General features: G+C 36.2%; 1 protein-coding gene across 1 annotated transcript in view; it reads left to right on the top strand.

Annotated features, from left to right (window-relative positions):
- The window catches only part of eya2 (EYA transcriptional coactivator and phosphatase 2), a 48,220-nt gene extending 39,270 nt beyond the window's left edge, over positions 1 to 8,950 (top strand). The window contains exons 12-16 of the mRNA XM_048198615.1: positions 83 to 243; positions 4,006 to 4,120; positions 5,722 to 5,843; positions 5,927 to 6,027; positions 7,924 to 8,950. Of these exons, the coding sequence (XP_048054572.1) occupies positions 83 to 243; positions 4,006 to 4,120; positions 5,722 to 5,843; positions 5,927 to 6,027; positions 7,924 to 8,004 (580 nt within the window). The 3' untranslated portion in view covers positions 8,005 to 8,950. The remainder of the gene's footprint in view (positions 1 to 82; positions 244 to 4,005; positions 4,121 to 5,721; positions 5,844 to 5,926; positions 6,028 to 7,923) is intronic.
- Positions 8,951 to 21,964: the final 13,014 nt, after the last annotated feature.

The raw sequence follows: 21,964 nt of genomic DNA, 5'->3' as shown, positions 1-21,964 counted from the left end.
TAGTAGAAATAATAATGTAGTTGAGTGTTTGGTGGGTGTAGAGCGGATCTAAAGCTGACCGTATGTGTGTCTGTACTTGCAGCACGTATAACTTTGGCACAGATGGCTTCCAGACCCCAGCAGGTGGAGGCACGCTCTGCTTGGGCTCAGGTGTTCACGGCGGGGTCGACTGGATGAGGAAACTTGCCTTCCGCTACCGGCGAGTGAAAGAGATCTACAACACCTACAAGAACAATGTAGGAGGTGAGAAGAGAACACTGCAGCATTCAACACACCTGCTCTCACTGCTGTGACTACAAGCGTAATTAGGGCCTGAAATGACTATTATAAAACAGACCGTTCCGCTTCTGAAATCTGATTGGTTGAACCACATTGGAAGCCGTTGTAAAATAGCTGAAGCTGTACACACACCTGTAACCGCACTTCAGCTGACGAGTATATTAATGCATCAACTGCAAACATTGTACAGTTAGGCTAAAGAACTGTTACTAGGTAGAAAATTATGATCAAAATAATAATAAAAGTAGTAATAATTTATATTATTAATTATTAATTTTATTATTATTGATATCATTAATAATAAGAAATAATTACAATATTATTATTGCAATAATTCTTGCAGCACGTAATATAGTTCATTAGCCTTTTATTGATAATGACAGCACTTTAAATATTAATATTAAAATATTCATTATTTAAATATATATATATATATATATATATATATATATATATATATAATTTTATTGATAATAAGAGCACTTTAAATATTAATATTGAAATATTCATTATTTAAATATATTTATTTTATATTATATAGGGGAGAGTGGGGTAAAGTGGGACAGTTTTTACATTTGCTCCCCTCTAAGCGAGCTAAAATGATATATCAGTAAAATGTACACCTTTCCCATTAATTCAGGATGTTTCCTAGCCATGGAAATGATCAGAATGTATTCAGGATGAAGATCCATGAAAATATGATTGTTTTTAAAAAAGTCATCTTGTGTCTCACTTTACCCCAGTTTAGGGGTAAACTGAGACAGACCACAAAAATCAAGGGGGTAAAGTGAACCAGCTGGGGGTAAACTGATCCACTTACTTTTTCCACTGTGAAACTACCATAACAACACTTGTTGTAACCGTTTGAATCCTGACAGCTAGTCTGACAACCACACATTCCAGAACTAATGTCGGACTAGTAACAAAATCATGGGGATTGGTCAATTAAGCACTTTTTTTCCTAAACACTTGAAAGTAACTTTGAACAAAATCAAATACAACATAATATAATTCAAAATATTTTAATTAACATTCAAATGACAGATAGAACCAGTAAGATTAGAACACAGTCTGGGGGTCAGAACACAGGACCCTTAGGGTGCGTTCACACTTGTCATGTTTGGTTCGATTAAAACAAACCCTTGTGCGATTGCTCAGTTAGCGCGGTTCATTTGAACATATGTGAACGCTGCCTAAAAAGAAACTCTAAAAAGGATAGAATCCTCACGCATGTTGGTTTTTCTTGTCATAGTCGCAAGTTTGCCCATCACAGGCATCAGACGCGCGTCTCGTTTGTGTGTGTAACGGATGGATTCCCGCCGCTATTTTGACTACTTTACACATTTTATGAGCTCTTCATGAGTTCCCAGCTGGTCAAAATACCATCACATGCAGGCTACGCACACACAAAAAGCGCATTTACCTCAGCACACAGCATTGTTTTGGATGTTTGTTAAAGGTACAATCTGTAATATTTTTTTCCGCTAGAGGTCGCTAGAAGCCTATTCAAAACAAAGGCGTAGTTTGATGGCTCCAAATTTTAGAGCAGAAACTTGGGACATGTGGTCTCCATCTCAACGGACGGTGCAAAAGAATAGGGATTGGAGTCGGGAAGAATTCATGTTCATGGATGCGATTATTAACGTTACTGTAGTATGAAGCAGAGCAGGAGCGAGTGTTGTGGAGCTGAACGAGGAGCTGGAGCGATTGATCAACACACGCCTCACGAGCAGCGGGACTTTTATTATGACACAGTCACCGGCGCCGCTTCCGCTTTTCCGGTCATGAGTATGAGGTTTACGGGAGCTGTCCTTGTCGACAGAACCAGCGGCAGATGGTAAACAGTAATTATGTTCCATAAATAAGTAACACAATCCACCATAAAACGTGCAAGAAGTAAATAAGGAACAGCTTGAAGCAAGCTAGTGGTTTGCTGGACGCTAGACACTACTTCCGCATTTGTCCACGACACTGTTGTCATGTGGTTTCTACGTCAGTAAAGGCGGTAACAAAGGGTAACCAACGTCATTGACAGGCGACTGCACTGCCCCGTGTCACTGTTTAGAATGGGAATTTTCTCATGATTTACAAGGAGTTGAAAACATTAGAGATATTGTTAGTCATCAGCTGGACAAAATATATAACACTAGCCTAGTGGTTTTTGGATATTTTACTGCGAATATCTTACAGATTGTACCTTTAAGTTCCAATTCAAAATAGGCAATACATCATAAAATCTGACCAATCACGTTGTGAATGTATTGAACGTAATGAACTCAAGGTTCGGTATCTTTTGGTTTGGTGATAAAATTGCCAATCTGAACGCTAATTGGACCGGGACTAAATGTTTTTTTTTCTTCTTTGGTCCGGACCAAATAAACCAAATGAACCGAACTACAAGTGTGAACGCACCCTTAGAGCCAGCTAGTGTCTGGAGGTCAGAGCAAAGCACAATCAGAACCAGCTAGAACAGCCTGGGACTCAGAACACAGGACTAGACCCACCTGTATTAGAACATCAGCCTACTGTCATACTCTACAACTAGGCCTACTCTACATTCCAGCCCTGAAGGTTACAGGGAAAGATGAGGAGATGCTCTCTCCATCTCTCCAGGCCTTTTAGGTTGAGGCAGCTTCTTTACCACATCACTTTTAGGAACATGTGCCACATCATTCTCCTCGAGGGGTGTTTTGCCCCAGAGGTTGTCTTCCTGGTGTTTTGCCTAGGCATGATGGCTTTTCTACAATGTTTATGACATTAAAAATAAAACATATGTAATGTAATATTACATTAAAATATGTTTAAGACTAAATTTAACTTGTGCCTTATGTCTCACTTTACCCCAAAGCATTTGTCTCACTTTACCCCACCACTACATTTTAAAAAAAAAAAGATCACTCTTAGCAATTCAGGCTACTCTTCAGCTTGCATCATCACATGGTTTTATATGTTGATAGTTCATCAACATGTATGATATAAGTTTTTCTACCTGAATCAGTTTGCTTTGGCACAACAGTTGATTAAGTTGACCGCAAGAAAATTTACTTTTATATGCAAAAAATATATTTTTGTGAAAAAAACATGCTTAGCACAGCACCATGAGGTCCTCTCCTTCATGGCCAAGGGGAAATGTGAGGGGCTTGAAAACATAATTGTCACATAACCACAAATGTGTTCCTTTGTCGAGATACAGGGGGTGTCTCACATTACCCGATGTCTCACATTACCCCACTCTCCCCTATACATATATATAAAGGAGAATTTGGTGTTTCAGGCTCTTTTGATCTAGTGAGATTTTAGAAAATAAATACATACAATTAAAAACATTCAAAATGAGTGAAAGTTGCAATTTGGTTTATCATTAAGGTAAAAATTAAAAAAAATAATATTTTTATTATGGATTTTCAGTTCCTTGAAATGATGAAGGCGTGGTAAACAGTTTACAATGCACTTTTAATGTGACCTTTATATAACAAAAAGAAAAATTATTGAAATGTCTTTTTCTCATTTCAATAACAAATCAAGCAATCAATCCCAGAATGCAAGTGTCTGTAGTTTTAGAAACACACAATGATTTATTGTACATTGGTGTCTTTTATCATATTACTGTTGTTGTTTTATAAAAGCAACGAGTCACTCAAAGCCGTGCTTTACACTGATTTTACAATTTGTGACAAACAAATTGGTCTTGTAAAAAATTGTGCAAATTGGTTTTGTAAATGGTAGGATTGTTGGGCAGTCCGAAGCGGGAAGAGTGGCTTCAGCTGAGGCGGGAAATGGAGGTTTTGACGGATCTTTGGCTGACACAGGCACTGAAGGCCCTCGCTCTCATCAACTCCAGGTGAGGAGCTTTAATACACATAAAACAATTCAGGACTTTGATAAAGGAATAATCCGGGTTAAATAAAGAGTAAACAGGACGTGTGTGTGCCGTAGAGTTTTAAGAGCAGGAACTAATTTCCACAGCATGCCACAGATACTGAATCTGGAATATTCTTTTAACAATAGACTTATTTTACTGCAAGTTACAGCAGTTTTGTGTCACTCAAACATAACAGGCTTGGCAAGCGTATCACCCTGTCAGCATGAAAGATTGATGACACCAACAGATGATGATTAATAATAGCACTTGATATGCCAAGATATTTCAGTCTCAAAAGTGAGGTTTAGCAGAATGTCTGAGCTCAGGGAACGACTACCCGATGGCCAGCGTGAACAGCGCTCGGGACAGTAGATTGTACTATCACTTACCCGATCGGGCCAGTGCTGCATCATCACAACTGTTCATCATTTGCACGTGTTTTTAAGCCTGGTACAATTAAAATATTCAAGTGCAAGAAGACGCTGCAGTTTCATTCTAAAAGTTGTAACTTCTTCCTGAGTCTCTCCATCAGTGTCGACTCCGGTTTGAACAATGTAAGGCTGAACACCAACACTAACAATCCTCATTTTGGCTGCGTGAGATTCTCCAGCTTTGTTGTTGTTGAGCTGTTAAAGCTCCGCCCTCTTCTGGAAAGGGGGCCGGGAGCAGCAGCTCATTTGCATTTAAAGGGACACACAGAAAAACAGCAAATTTGACAAGCTATAATAAATGATCTGTGGGGGATTTTGAGCTGAAACTTCACAGACACATTCTGGAGACACCAGAGACTTGTGAAAGGGGCATTAGGTACCCTTTAAGTGAATGTAAACATTTGAAAAATAAAACGCACGTGTAACAGTATATTGGATCCATGCTTTCGCTCTTAAAGTGACAGCAGCCTAATATTCCTGCTGCTACCTGTTTTTAATTTTAAACAAAAGACTGAACAAATCACTCACTGCTCTTGTCTGGATAACTTTTTGTTACTTTAATAAGGATTCATTTATACAGTGAAGACTATGCAGTGTTATTTTACATTCGATTATTCAATTTCTGTACCTGAAAACTATTGTTAGACCAACCTGAAAAACATAAAAAGCACTGTTTATTTCATTTGAATGTTTGTTCTATTGTATTTATTTGTGCTATTGCTCGTAATTTGGTTATATGTTCTTATTTTATTACTGACAGTTTACTCGTCTTTAACAATATTTAAAATTCACACAAGTCAGGCTAGTAGTTTTTGGTGTCATAACCTTACAGTGTAGTGGCCAGAACCTGTCAAGCTCCAAAAAGAACCAAAAATCATCATAAAAGTAGTCCATATGACTAGTGCACCATATTTCAAGTCTTCTGAAGTCCTACAATAGCTTTGCGTAAGGAACAGAACCAAATTCAAGCCTTTATTCACTAAAAATCTTCTCCTTCATCAAAGTTCTAAATTTGTATATTTTACAGGTCCTATTTGCAGAAATTCCGATGTAGAATTCCAGACCAGTTTTTGTTTTATTTGTGGCTGCACTATTCCTTTAAGAATCATTTTTACAAATGAGATAACTTGCATACGTTTCCTTTCACAGACCAAACTGTGTGAACGTGATGGTCACCACCACGCAGCTGATTCCAGCTCTCTCCAAAGTGCTTCTCTACGGTCTTGGAGGAGCGTTCCCCATCGAGAACATCTACAGCGCCACCAAAACAGGTTCGCTGCCTCATCAAGTGCTGCATTTCACACAGTTTTCCTGATCTAGAAACAGAAGTTTTAACGTTGTGTACGTGTTACAGGTAAAGAAAGCTGCTTTGAGCGCGTGACTCAGAGGTTCGGCCGGCGAGCCGTGTATGTGGTCGTAGGGGACGGTGTCGAGGAGGAGACGGTCGCCAAGAAGGTATGCAGGAATGACTCCAAAACGCATGCTGAATGAGTAATCATGCATTATGGTATTTTTAGTGTAATTATGTGTGATGGCACCTATTGTATCCATTGCCGTTCTTATTCCTCTTCTTCTTCCGCTCTGGGAGTCTATGGCAGTCCATAGAACCGCTTACAGGAATGTTATGAAATTTGGCATACTGATAGAAAACAGTCCCAACATCAACTGTAGCAAACTTGGTGTCTTGGTGTCTCTAGATCAAATTCTCTAGCGCCACCACTTGTCCAAAGTTTCACTCATGTTTACGCTAAAGGGTTAGAAACAAACTTCTTGTTTCTTCTGATACCTTAGCTCAATATGATTTGATTACACCCTACATGTCATTTTTGACATTTGACATGTCAAAGATTGACATTTGACATGTCAAAAATTGACATTTATTATGAAAATTGAAAGAAAAAAAAAAAAAGAAAAAAACTTTTTCGCACTCCTCCTAGACAGTTGCTCCAATTTCATGAAAATCAAATCAGATCATCTTCATTGTATGCTGGCAAACAAGTTATTAAAAGCATTTTGATAACCCCAACCATTCTCGAATAACATGCAAATTTGAAGAGCATGCCAAATTGGACACAAGGCTATATCTCCGCAATGCTTTAGCATATTCTGACCAAACTTGGTACATGTCAACACAAGCATCACCTGAGGCTACATGCTGTGTTTTGGCACAGCACCACCTACTGGTCCAAAAATATAAGCTATTTTTGCTTATAACGTACGAACGATTTTGCCAAAAATTATAAAACTGATCTTGTTAGATTGAGGGCAGCATGACGAGTTGATATCCAATTTTGATATCCAATGATAGCCAATTTTACCATTTTGGGTGTTGGCTATTTTTTTAATGCATTTGCGTATCATTACAAAACTCGGTATGGGTCATTAGCACAATGCCCTGAAGGAGTCTGAGAAGTTTTGAGACAGTGCCACCTAGTGGTGAAATCAAATATTCATAAATTTTGATGTGGTTGACTTATTTTCATGGGAGTCTCCTAACATTCCTAAATCCTTGCCGAGTCCAACGATACCTAACATGCTTCGCCTTATAGTTTGCACAACATTGTGATTTAGCTTTAAAACAACATTCGTGAATATCTTCCTACCACCATAGGTAATTTGGAAAATTAGGTTGTAACTAAACATTACAGCCCAAATGCCAAAATTTGCAAGAAAATGCAAAGTTGTGCAAATCTTTACTGATTTTTATAAAGTAAATATAAGAATAACTTGTAAATTAGTAATATTTCAAGACGAACACTTACTGGACTGAAGCAACTGAGGTTTATTGATTATCATACATCATTTTTTAGAAAAATCAAATGTGTCAAATATGACCATCAGGCTTTTGAGGAAGGTTTATTTGTTCATCTCTCAATCATCATTGTATTGCATTGCATTATATGTTCTTTGATTATAAAACTAAAGCATTTAAATATCATCTTACTAAGACATTATTTCCAGATATAGAGTGATGGCTGATATTTATATGAGTTTTTATATGCAAGTATCTGGTATACTGTTATAAAGATTTCATTGATTTAGCATCAGAATTTCTTACATTTTGGTCATATAAATATTAGTATCTGCACCAAATTGCCTATTTTTGTTCAGTTTGGGCCTCCTCGAGTTTGAGCTCCAACTTCTTACTATATTAGACTCTATGAGTCATAAAAGCCTGATGTATCAAATATGACACTCAACAAAAACACATGCTTTTTAGATTTTTTTATTTTTTTTCTCCTCCAAAAGGTCAATAAACTTGAATTTTAGAAAATTAGATATTTCATATGTCAAGCTTTACAAGTTGGTATTGTATAAACTTTAACTTGGTTACTTTCTCGTGTCCTGCAGAAGAACATGCCGTTCTGGAGAGTGACGTGCCGGGCGGATCTGGAGGCGTTGAGTCATGCACTTGAGCTGGATTACCTCTAGAGGGCAGCATCTGCTCGTCAGCGCTCCAGCCCGTCTGTCTCCCGCTGCGCCTCAGACGTGTGCGGTCGACAGGAATCACATGACCGAGCCAAGAACTGCAGGACCAATCAGCAGGGAGCAGCAATCTTACTGGAAATGTTTGCTTCAAATCAATCCAAGAAAAACACTTTTGTCTCTTTCTTGCTCTCCACCTGAGAGGCTCAGTTCTTTCATTCACTTTCCTTTTCTTCACAACAGCACTGCACTGAAAACCAAGACCCAGCAAAGATTTATTTTAAAACATCTGTGTTTGGAATCGCATATTATCACACTACTCAAACCAGTTCTGCAGTACCGTATATACACCCGGATGACACTGCATCTGCTCAAATGTGTAGCATACGACAGAGAACGTTGATTTGATTGAATATTGCGATAATATAAATATAAAAAAATGAATCATTAAATAAATGTTAACTACATTAAAATGAATTAAGATACATGCTATTGTACTAAAACTGCAGAAAAACTAACCCCTTACTTTTTATACGAGTACAAAGTACTGCAAATCCACCTGTTTGAATTGAAAAACCCCTAAAGCGATTTAAAAGTGAACTATGAAATTAGCGAAAATATTATAGCACATTATAATGCTACTGTTACTAAAAGAAATCACATTATTAACTTATGAATTTCAGTGTCCTGTGAGTTTCTAACTTCTTTTCTTCCGGCACTAGAAACTGTCTCTGGAGCATCATGTGGTTTGTTACTGGATGTATATTTGTTTAATGTTTCTTGTACTTTGCTGACGTTGATATATTACTGTATGTGTTGCGCTGATCCTGTGATCCTCTGACCTGCATGTGCTCTTCACACAACCTGTTCTGTTCGCTATGATTTGTATATAAGGTTTTATTGTTGATTATTTCTGGGCTTATTATAATAGAATAAAGATAAATTAATTCATTCTCAAGGCTCCTTCTTAAAGCTGCATTTGCCTTGTGTGGAAAATTGTTACTTCAGAGATATAGATACTGTACACACACACACTAAAGTTTGAGATCGGTAAGATTTTTTTTTTTTTTGGTTTTTGAAGAAGTCTCTTTTGTTTATCAAGGCTGCATTTATTTTATTGCATTTCCAAAATACAACAAAAACAGTAATATTGTGAAATATTATTACAATTTAAAATAACTGTTTTCTATGTGAATATATTTTAACATATAACTTATTCCTGTGATCAAAGCTGTATTTTCAGCATCATTACTCCAGTCTTCAGTGTCACATGATCCTTCAGAAATCATGCTGCTCAAGAAACGTGTATTACTATCATCAATGTTGAAAGCAGATGTGTACATTTTTTTTCAGAATTCTTTGATGAACAGAAAGTTCTAAAGAACATCATTTATCTGAAATGGAAAGCTTTTGTAACATTATAAATGTCTTTACTGTCGCTTTTGATCAATTGAATCCATCCTTGCTGAATAAAAGTATTAATTTCTTTCCAAAAAATAAATAAATCTTACTGACCCAAAACTTTTGAACGGTAGTGTGTAATGTTTAAAAATTTCTATTTCAGATAAATGCTCTTCTTTTGAACTTTCCATTCATCAAAGAATCCTGAAAAAACTGTATACCGTTGTTTTTGAGTTGATTGAAATAAAAAAATTGAGTTACAATGATAGAGATTGATTTAACAAATAGAAACTCATAATATGTTATCTGAACCACATTAATTATCTAAGTTGATTTGACCAAAGAAAAAAAGTTGTAATAACAAATCATGAAAATAATTTTTAGAAGCATTTTTTTTTTTTTGATGATATGTAAAATTTGTCTATACTATTTTGAGGATCAGACTTGCTTAATTGGATCATAATTAATTGCATAATACACCTGTATTATGCACTCACTGCACAGGAGTCGCAATCAACTGCTACAATACAAGCTTTGCTGCCATCTGCTGGAACCTAACCTCAATTACACCAGCTTACCTTGAATAACACATTTATCTAGTTTATTTGTACAAGAGCTTTTTTTAATGGCCCTTGACAGCACTTTACCAACAGTCTGCACATGTTGTTGTCATCGCAACTTTGCACCTTGAGTCCGTGCCACATTACAACGCATAAAGAGACAAACCACTAAATACAATCTGCCCTAGATCAGAGTGGTTGTGTATTCAACACTTATTTGATCAGGTTCTGTTGACCGATCATACCTAATGCTCGTAAAGGAATGCGTGGACGAGTTACTCCAGAGCTCAGCGGCCGTTTGATGAGTGCCTACAACCCTGTTGTGCCCTTGAGTGAGTTTAATCTGAAAGCAAATGTCAATGACTCGCCTCACAAGTTTGTTTTTCAGATGAAGGTGTAGCGGAGAGGTTATCCTGTTCTAGCCCGTCACCGGGGTCATCCTATTATGATTCAAACCCATCATTTGCAGTGTAATATCTGGTTTGTGAAATGTCTCGCTCTATAGAATAGAAACCGCATAGAACATACCTGAAAGTCAAAACAAAAACATCTGAAGACGAGGAGCTTTGAGGAAAGAGAGACTTCTGCCTTTTCTCAATCAGTGCTGTAAAGACATGTCAACATTTAACATCATTTCATTGGTTTTTTCTTTCAATGTTCATTTTGTTTGCTTGTTTATTTGTTTTGGCATCGCTGTCATTATAATAAACAAATGTGAACATAAGCGGGTTCAGATCATGAACTTCATAGACCACTGCTAGATCAATCTGGCAATGATTTTAAAGCACTTACACGTGTTTGCTAAAATCAATATTAACTTTGAACATTTGATTATTTACATTTGTAAAGGTTTCTCCACCTTTTTAAAACAACAAAGATTAATCCTTTTTTTTTTTTCTTATAAAATTGCCTGGAAAGTGTTGAGAATAAAGATTTGGATAAGGATTTTAATACATAATTTAAATTGTTGTATAGTATTTAGATTTTTAATAATACATATATGCTTTTAAATTCAATTGTAATATAAATGATAATTATATTAAAAATAATTATATTGTAAATTAAAACTATACATGAAATTGAATATAAATATATTAAATATATGAATAGCAATGCCAAATAAATTATTATTATAAAAATAATATTGAATAATATTCAAATTGATTGTATGATATAAAATATATAATAAATAATTGTTGATATTAATATTTAAAAATAATGATCAAACAAATTATAGTTATTATAATACAAATAATTATAGAATAAAATAAAATAATTATTCAAAAATATAATTTTATAGCAATTTATAATTACAACAAATATAACAAACTGTAAAAAAATATAAAATTTAAATTGTATGCAATTGTAAATATAAATAAAATAAATAAATAAATATTTTAGTAAATTTTTAGAATGAGTTACTAAATCATTTATTATCTAAATTATTATTTTTAACAGCCAAATTGCCTAATTGAATATACATATATTAAATATATAAATAATAATAATAAATAGATAATTATTCAATAATAATTATTATAAAAAATCAATTATATAAAAAATAAAATTATTGTTGATATTAATATTTAAAAAGAAAATATAAAACAAATTATAGTTATTATAATAAAAATAATAATACTTTTATAGCATATAATAACAAATATAAAAACTGTAATAAAATAATATAATTTAAAAATTGTATGCAATTGTAAATATAAATAAATAAATAAAAAGTAAACTTTTAGAATGAGTTAATAAAACATTATCTAAACTAATATTCTCTCTTTTTTATGCATTAAAATGCATTATTCACTGAGCCTGAACGTCCTTAAAGAACTTAAAGCATTTCAACCACACACCAACTTTAACCTGTTTATTTGTCCCAATGTCCACTAATAATGGGGGGTCAATTTTAACCACATCATGCAAAGATCAAAAAAGCAGGTGCTCGCACAAGTCACACACACTCAACCCCAGCTGTTGACTCTTGAGTTATTTGTCATCCAGCATTCAGCATAACAAGTTTATGGCTACAAAGTCTACTATGTTCCAGAGTCCGTCCTGAAAGAGACCTTGAGGGGTTAAACCTGCGAGGGACCGTGACCTTGAGCAGCCGCTGATTACGCGACCACACGCCATCAACATGTAACAGCAACGAGTTCACTCACTCTCTAGTGCCCTTGATGCACTCGCTGGACAGGAGACTGACATGTACCATGATACAGCACTTATCATCTGACACACGCACATTCATTTCAGGCTCTTTTGGGGATGTAATAACCCAGTGAGAATGACTATAACTCCATGCTGTACAGATTACTGCTGGACTTTTCAATTCTCACCTAAACTTGAATGCCCTCACAAAGTTTGTGTCACAATTTGCCTTTTCATTCAAATTACTGCAATGCACGAAAGGTGCTGATTTAAATTATAAAGTATTTATAGACTACGGTTGTATTTGCTGTTCAAATAGTCAGAATTTGCTATTCGAATCATCGATGCAAAAATGGGAATTATGAAAAAAATACTAAATTGTTATGAAATCAGTTGCTAAAATTAGAGATGCACAGATATATCAGCCAATAATCGGTATCAGCTGATAGCCGATAGTATGAAAATTTGCTTTTATCGGCCATACCAATTATTGGCCGATATATCGGTGCATCTCTAATTTTAGTAACTGATTTCATAACAGTTTAGTATATATATTTTTTTTTCATAATTCCCATTTTTACATCGATGATTAGTTTGATCATTTTAATAATCAGGGACGATATATCCTGTCAATCAAAAGAGGGCAGGAAAATGCACTGCATTTGGGCTTTGTGTAAAGAAAATGCTTAGAAACCAGTTTTATGTTCAATATTAATAGTTATTATATGAATTAATAACATTCCGAAAGTTAAGAAATATTTATTTAATCTTCAGAATTTAGTTAATGTGTGTTAATATTAATTTGAGTAATGTGTTTGTTTATAACTGATACCAGTTAGTCTGAAACAAGATGATGAAAAAGTTTTTATTTGCGTTTCTTTCAAAATATAATATTGATAATATTTTTTTTTAATTTTTAATAATATAAAAATATCTCTTATATTAATTTTTGTATATGTGCATCAATGTTAATTAAAATAAATTAATAAATAATATTGTCATAAAAATAATGACAGAATGCAATACTTTCTTTTCTTTATGCAATAAATATTTCCTATCATGTAAAAAAAAAAAAAAAGATTTACATAATCAATTTTCCTTCTTTTGTTTTTGTGAGATTGTTTCATTATTGGCCAGGTGAACTAGGGAACAGAGATGTGTGAGATGCTGGCAGAGGTCACACGGTGCACATTCCTGGCCAATGGTGATTCGCTGTGGGGTTGTAGTTGCTGGAGTTCACAGAACACAGGTACTCGCCTGAACCTGAACGCTGGCATTCATCCAGGAGAACGCCAGCGCTGACCACTAACCTCCCAACACACACACACACACACAACAGTAAACACACTCACACATCTGCTGCTGAAACACACTGAGAGCTACAGCTTGTACTCAGTCAGTTAAAAGTGCAATAGGACATTTTCAGAGAGGCTAGCAATAGCAAGCTAGTTTCCAAATCATAACATCCCATCTGTCAGCGTTCTCTAAAGCCAGAGAAGCGTCCTGCTGCAGCCTGTGGTGGACATCCAACCCGGCCCACATCCAAGTGTGACGTAATTAACTTTCAACATTGAGAAGACTTGTTTGGTTAGTTCACACAAAAATGAAATCCGAGGGTATCTCATCCACACATAAGCAGCAACGACACTGCACCTTTTTAGGTCCAGAAAGGTACTAAAGACATCGATAAAAAATGTCGATGTGACTGCAGTGGTTCAACTGCAGTGTTATGAAGCGACGAGAATACTTTTTGTGCCCAAAAACAAAGCAAAAATAATGACTTTATTCAACAAAGTCATACTGCTATGCTATTTTCATTGCAGAGCTTTAGTGTTTATGTCTGAACGCGGGCTCACGAATGTGCCATGGTGCTCACATGACCAGAGCCGGCCAATGCTGAGCTGCCGTTCGGACATAAACACTGAAGCTCTGCAACGGAAATAGCATAGCAGTATGACAGGGGACAGACGAATTTGTTGAATAAAGTCTTTATTTTTGTTTTGTTTTTTGTGCGCAAAATGTATTCTCGCTTCATAACATTAAGGTTGAACTACTGCAGTCACGTCAATGGTTTTTAAAGGTCCCGTTTTTCGTGTTTTTTTGAAGCTTTGGTTGTGTTTATAGTGTGCAATATAACATGTGTTCATGTTTCGCGTGTAAAAAAACACAGTATTTTTCACATAATTTACTTATCTGTATACCGCTGTTTCCACTGTCATAAAAACGGGCTGATAACTTCCTTGTTCTATGAAGTCCCTCCTTCAGAAATACGTAACGAGTTCTGATTGTGCCAGCGGTTCCTGTGTTGTGATTCGACAGCAGCTTAGCGAACCTTGCCCGGAAAGGTCACGCCTCTTACCATAACGTGGAGATGTATGCGCTCAGTGTTATTGCAAACATGTCTTTAATTTTACCCTATCAATTTGAGCCGGAATCAGACCCGGTGATTGGACTGCGGGATGAAAATAACAGCGTTTCGACAGCGTAGTCTCTACAAACGCAACTCTTGTGTATTCCTGTGGGCGGAGGTTAGTCAAAAAACTGTTTTATTGACGTCATTAAAGAAGGAAGTAGAGGGATGTAGTCCAAACTGGCCGTTCGATGTAGGCGACTTCTGTTAAATAAAATATCTCGCTTGGCATTGAACTTTGAGCTTTAAAATTTTACAGATTCTATTTATACTCTAACAACAACATTACACACTAACTAAAGTTTGAAACATGGGATCACGAAGAACGGGACCTTTAATACCTTTCTGGATGTCAAAAGGTGCAATGCCGTTGCTGCCAATACCCTCTGATTTCATCAAAAATATCTTAATTTGTGTTCCGAAGATGAACGAAGGTCTTAAGGGTTTGGGACGACATGAGGGTGAGTAATTAATGACAGAAATTTCATTTTTGGGTGAACTAACCCTTTAAGTCTTCTCAATGTTCAAAGTTAATGAGGATTAACTGATCCCTAAACCTACCCCAGGGTAGGTAGGTTTAGGGATCAGTGTTTGGTGTAGGCAATATACTACCCCTTTTACCCTCACATCCAATTCTTTATCATTTACTTATTATATTTGTCTTTTCTGAAACACACCTAAAACCTACCTGAAACACTCAAAACCTATCATTATGCTTAAAAACCCTTTCAATCGGAAACCTACAGACAACAAATAGTGGTTTCCACAGCCAAAAGGGGATAGGGAGTAACGAACGACTCAGATCGGGAGGTGAGGTAAACTAACAGACTGCTAAGCTGAACTGACAGACCCAGCAAAGCAATGAATTAATCGTTTCTGTTTCTCATTATTTGGCCTTGCATTGCAGTTTCTTGTTCTAAATGTAGGACTATGTTGGCAAAGCATCACAAGAGACAGCGTTAAACTACCTCATGTCTCAAAGCAAATAACATTACGATAACAATGAACGTAAACAATTTGGAAAGCTTTTACCTGACTGCTGCAGATTAATTTCGGTGTTGATACTGTACATGGAAACGCATAATTCAGAGTCTGAGGACTGCAGCAATTAACATTTTGTCAGAACCACTAGTAAATTACACATTATTTTGTTTTGTTATCTGTTCAGAATCATGGACGAATCGTGATCCCCGTTTAAAAACAAAAATTGTGATTCTCAGTTTATCCAGAATAGTGCAGCCCTAATCACTAGTTTGGAAAATGTACATAAACATGCTGGACAAAATACACATTGAAATACTTAAGGTTAGGGCTTGATGATAAACCCTAACCATAAGTATCTGCCTTAACAAGATACAATTATAAGCCATTCTGTTGCATGCTGGGAATTATTGGATAGTCGTTAACAACTTTATGCAAAGCAGCTGTCCCACAAGAATCACAAACAGGATTGTGTTGATTTTCAGAGTACGGTGCAGAACAGAGCATGTTGTACGAGAACTCGTTGAAATAAGTCAAAGGGCGATCATAACAAGGTGCCCCTGGCAGCACTAAAATATAGCTGTTGTTTGACTGAAGCACAGAAACAGTCCCCGGGCTACAGTTTCCCCATCTTCTTTTATCAAGCGGAAGAATTTGTGGTTGCACAACATGCTCGTAAATTTAGTGTTACACTCAAGGAACTCAAGGAAGCTGACGTCATTTGAGAAAACATAGCGGTGGGCAAAACAACCATCTCTAGAAAACAGGCTCGGGCAGGTCATTGAGAGCGCTCGGATATTGTACTGCTGCAATGAATGAAACAGAGATGAAATCTGGATAGTTTCCACCAGAGGCTGCATGCAGGGAAAATGTGGTCGGGTGTTTGTAACTTCACTCTCGCGCTCAAAGAACAAGCATTACAACATTTGTCCCAAGAGTCAACGTGCCAAAGCCATTCGGGTCTGGCGTGGTTTGAGGGAGCGGTCAATGCTTTTAAACTTGACCATGATGAGGAGAGGCCAAAGCCAAACAACGTGCCTATAAAATACGTCAAGCATCTGGAAGTCAAAAGAAGGACAAATTATTATAGTAGTAGTGGAATATTGTTTTGCAATGTTCCCAAGTATGATCCAAGAATTTATCAGTGCATCATGACCACCACTTATACTTAAGTGTAGGATTTGTTCTAGACTTGGGCTTATTTGACTTTGACCAGTAAACAATTACATAGCAATGCCCTAGCAATCACCAGTACATACAGAAACAAAGAAAACAAATTAGCAAGAAACTAAAAAACACCCAGAAGACTATAGCAACCGCCCAGTCAAGTCAAGTCACCATTATTTATATAGCGCTTTTTACAATGTAGATTGTGTCAAAGCAGCTTTACATTGCCCAGTACACTCTGCACAGCAACAAAATCAAACTATACAACTGTATAGCAATGCGCTAAAAACTACTCAACAGATAAGTGCACATCAGTGCAATAAATGCAATTTGACACACCCCGTCAACCACATAACAATGCCCTAGCAACCACCTGTCAAAGCTCTAGTAACTCTAACCTAGTAAACCAAATACCAATGCAATACAAATACAGAATACATTTGCAAGTGCATAGCAATGAACTAAAAATAATTCAGCACACCTTAGCAAATGCATACCACATAGCAATGCCCTACCAACCACCAATCAAACCCTTAGCTACCAACAATATATGCAGAAACAAAGAAAATCATTATTAGGCTTTTAACAGCACACTAAAAAACACTTAGAAGACCCCATCAATCGTATACAGTAGTAAGGCTCTAGCAACTTTCTAGCAACCACCTAGTACACACTAGTAACTGCATAGCAATACAATAAAAAGCAGCACATCCTAGCAACTGCAAAACATAGTAATACCCTAGTAAACAACTATCAAAGCTCTAGTAACCCTAACCAAGTAAATTCCATGCCAATGCAATACAAAACTGTCAGAACACATTCGCAAATGCATAGCAATGAACTAAAAATCATTTAGTGCACCCTAGCAACTGCATACCACATAGCAATACCCTAGTAACCACCTATCAAAGCTCTAGTAACCCTAACCAAGTAAATCCCATGCCAATGCAGTACAAAACAGCCAGAACACATTCACAATTGCATAGCAATGAAATAAAAATCATTCACTGCACCCTAGCAACTGTATACCACATAGCAACACCCTGCAATCACCTATCAAAGCCCTAGTAACCCTAACCAAGTAAATACCATGCCAATGCAATATAAAACAGCCAGAACACATTTGCAATTGCATAGCAATGAACTAAAAACCAATCAGTGCACCCTAGCAACTATATACCGCATAGCAACACCCTAGTAACCACCTATCAAAGCTCTAGTAATCCTAACGAAGTAAATTCCATGCCAATGCAATATAAAACAGCCTGAACACATTCGCAAATACATAGCAATGAACTAAAAACCATTCAGCACACCCTACAAAATATATACCACATAGCAACGCCATAGCAACCACCTATCAAAGCTCTAGTAACCCTAACCAAGAAAACTGAATGCCAACACAATACAAATCAGCCAGAACACATTTGCAAATGCATTGCAATGAACTAAAAATCATTAAGTGCACCCTAGCAACAGTATACCACATAGCAACACCCTAGCAACCACCTATCAAAGCTCTAGTAACCCTAACCAAGTAAATTCGATGCCAATGCAATACAAAACAGCCAGAACACATTCACAATTGCATAGCAATGAAATAAAAATCATTCACTGCACCCTAGCAACTGTATACCACATAGCAACACCCTAGCAATCACCTATCAAAGCCCTAGTAACCCTAACCAAGTAAATTCCATGCCAATGCAATATAAAACAGCCAGAACACATTTGCAATTGCATAGCAATGAACTAAAAACCAATCAGTGCACCCTAGCAACTATATACCACATAGCAACACCCTAGTAACCACCTATCAAAGCTCTAGTAATCCTAACCAAGTAAATTCCATGCCAATGCAATATAAAACAGCCTGAACACATTCACAAATACATAGCAATGAACTAAAAACCATTCAGCACATCCTACAAAATATATACCACATAGCAACGCCCTAGCAACCACCTATCATAGCTCTAGTAATCCTAACGAAGTAAATTCCATGTCAATGCATAAATATATAATGCAACTTTTATAAATCGTTAAAATATTAATAACTTTGACGCTGTGAGCACGGACACTGTTGTGTAGACTGTAAGTATTTAAAATGTTAAACTTTTTAAAATGATTGATGTTTAATTTGAATAAATATCGCTCATAAACGGCCGTCGATGGCATTTGCCAGTGAAACGAGTTGAGGCTTAGACCCGGAAACGGCGTTCCTTACGTCACGACTTAACAAGCGGATTTAGAACACCCTAGCAACTGCAAAGCAATACCATTTATCGGTTGCCAGAACCAATAAATCATTAGACCGTTACCTCAGTAAGAACATGATGTGTCCAATTTGTATCCAATCATATTATTCAGAGCTTTAATGTGTCACAATGTGTCAACACCTTTTCTAAACAGCTGTCTGGTTTATGCACAGGTGTTCGCTATATATTTTAGAAAATCATGTATAGTAAAGACCTAAGTGGGAGCTGAGTGATTTGAATCAACCAGTTGTTAAATGCTGGCTAAACACCAAGAAATATTAAGCAATCACTGTGAAGGACTGTCAGCTGTTGCGGTGGTTGGTCACTTATACAACCCCCATCATAACAACAAGCAGCGATAAGCTCATAATAACACTGAGTCACTTTTGAGTGACATTGGAAATGGAGCTGGAGTTCTTCCTAAAGATTTGAATGACTTTATCCTTTTAAAATATCTCAATACAACCATTTCAGTCAAATAAACCTTTAACTCGTAGGGGAAAAAATTAACCCATAGCAAAAGTTTAAAAGTAGCCCAATTCTGTGAGAAAACCACAGACTTGGTAACCCCGGCACAATGCCCTTTTGGGGGTGCAAAATGGGTCAAGTAACACTGTCAACACCTATCAGTTGTAATGTAGGTAAACAGCCATTCATCTTTGTTTATTTTTACTTCTATTTTCTGTCTAGATAGAAATAGATTGACTTGAGCCAGTAAATAACCACCAAAATACCCTAGCAACAAGAAAAAACACCTTAGCAACTGCGTAGAAAGTGTTGAGGATATTACAATTTACCTAAAATTTAAAGTAGTTCAATCACAATCGAGTTACCCTATAGATGGATGGATGGATGGATGGATATACATACAGATGGATGGATGGTTGGATGAATGGAAATTGAAGTTTTATGAAGCCACAAAACTCATTAAAACATCACAAATTTCATTGGGGATGAATCATTTTTAAAGGGATGGTCTAGTCATCATGGCAGTGGTAATTGCAGCCAGATTTATGGGAATGTTTTTAACCTTGTGTAAAACAACCTCAAGATTCCAGTCTGAAAGTTTTTCCGTTCAACATGTGGAGGTATTTATTTGTTCCATTTGATTTGCTACCACTAATTTTGTATGTGATCCACATAATTCCTTTAGTGAAGTGCTAAAACAACACAGACATCATGTGCAAATGGCAGAAAATCTCTGTGGAAGACAAAACTAACAGCTGGAAAAGAAGGTGCACTCAAGATATTTACAATTCATTTCAGTTCAAACTGATCAGTTAGTGACCGCTTCAGTTCTCAGGTGGATTGATGTGTGTAGGGTAATGTGCAGGCTGACATTTTCTGTGCTCCTGTTTGCTTACTCATAACATGATAAGATAAGGCTAGCTGGATTTCTGCTTGTTTCCGAAAGGCTCTGCACCCTAGATAGGGTTTATGCGCCCTGTGGGACACAGTATCTAAGGTCAAGAGCTTCAGCAAATTTACCCGCGGCTTTAAGTAGCTTGGTCGGGGTCATGGAGGACGAGGGGTTTCATCACCTAAGAGTCAGGCAGTTTACTGGCTCTTTGCATCCGCTTAGTATTATGAGTGAGCATTGACTGTGTGGGCTTTGTTCAGACAGGCAGCAGAAATATAACTTAAATCCTTTTAGTTGAACTTCCGTTTTGCGGCAGCTCTGTATATTTCTATGGCATCACTGTCAAAGAGTAATTAGCTGGTGAAGTGGATTTACTTATTGTAGAGTTTATGAAAGTGATCACGAGCACTGTAATGTTTAAAAGCGGATGTCATAACAAATGTCTGTAGACCGGGAAGATTTTAAAACAAGCGGCTCATTCGTAATTGCGTAAGATCTTACCTTCATGCTGTGGAAATACAAAATGGAAGACAGGACGCAAGTGCTGAAAAGGGGCGGGGCTACAATTTTAACACGATCCCATATGTGATCACTAAAGAGTTTTCTTAACTTTAAAGGTGTGTTGCAACCAGATGCAAAGCTTCACATCAGCCCAGTGTCATCAGCCTCTTGAGACATCAGCACTAATAAAAGGACAATGAGTAAATTAATGACAAGAAAAGAGTAGTAGGAGTTGTTACTTGAACTTTACTGTGAAAAAAACCCCCTTAAAACTCCAAAATGATTATATATATTGGACTTTATTTATTTTATATAATAAGGCAACTTAATTTAATAAGGTTGACCAAATAACTGTAGCATTTTATATAGTTTTTTTCCTGTTAAAATTACTAACCTTCTTCAGTAAAGAATATAATCATCCCCAAAGCCTTTTTCCTTCAATTATGTATTCGGGTCAATGACAGGACGGGTAATATTTTTCTGTCCAAAGGCCTTAATAATAAAAATAAAAACAAATATATGACATCCAATGTATGTAAGGTAGTACAACTTGATCTTTTATTGAATCCAAAAGGATTTAAATATATTTTGCTACATATAAAGGTATTTTAAAGATGTTGAAGTGTCAAAAGGTCATTTGGTTTAACCGTCCAAAGGCCAATGCAGCCACTTCATTTGTGATTAAAATATATTAAAATGTAATACATGTATATATGTTTTATTCTGGCATGATTTTATAACATCATATATCAACATAATGCAAAATGGTATTAAAATTATGTGTAGAAGTCGTTGCTTTGTTATGAGAAAGAATGTCCAGAAAAATGTTGATTGTTGATTTAACGATCTAAAATTATCGAGTATGTCCCTCACTTTACAAAAACACACCATTGAGTGCACGCATGCAATACGTGACGTAGTCTAGTAGATTATTCTAGTGCGCGTGCATATTTAGAGTGCACGATTTCACTGCGTGATTTAGTCTATTAAAATGCCTTTAGAATGCCTCAGTTTATCTTTTATATCTATATCATTTAATATAGTTAACCAATATTACACAGCACCATTTTTTCTCCAAATATCAGCAATTACGAACGTGATATTGATTTTATACAGAGTTTAATGAACAAGAACTAATATTAAGTGACTTACATTTTAGACACCAATTCACTCT

Source organism: Megalobrama amblycephala, linkage group LG8, assembly GCF_018812025.1.
Source record: "Megalobrama amblycephala isolate DHTTF-2021 linkage group LG8, ASM1881202v1, whole genome shotgun sequence".
Taxonomy (NCBI): Eukaryota; Metazoa; Chordata; class Actinopteri; order Cypriniformes; family Xenocyprididae; genus Megalobrama; species Megalobrama amblycephala.
This window is presented reverse-complemented; position numbering and strand designations above follow the sequence as displayed.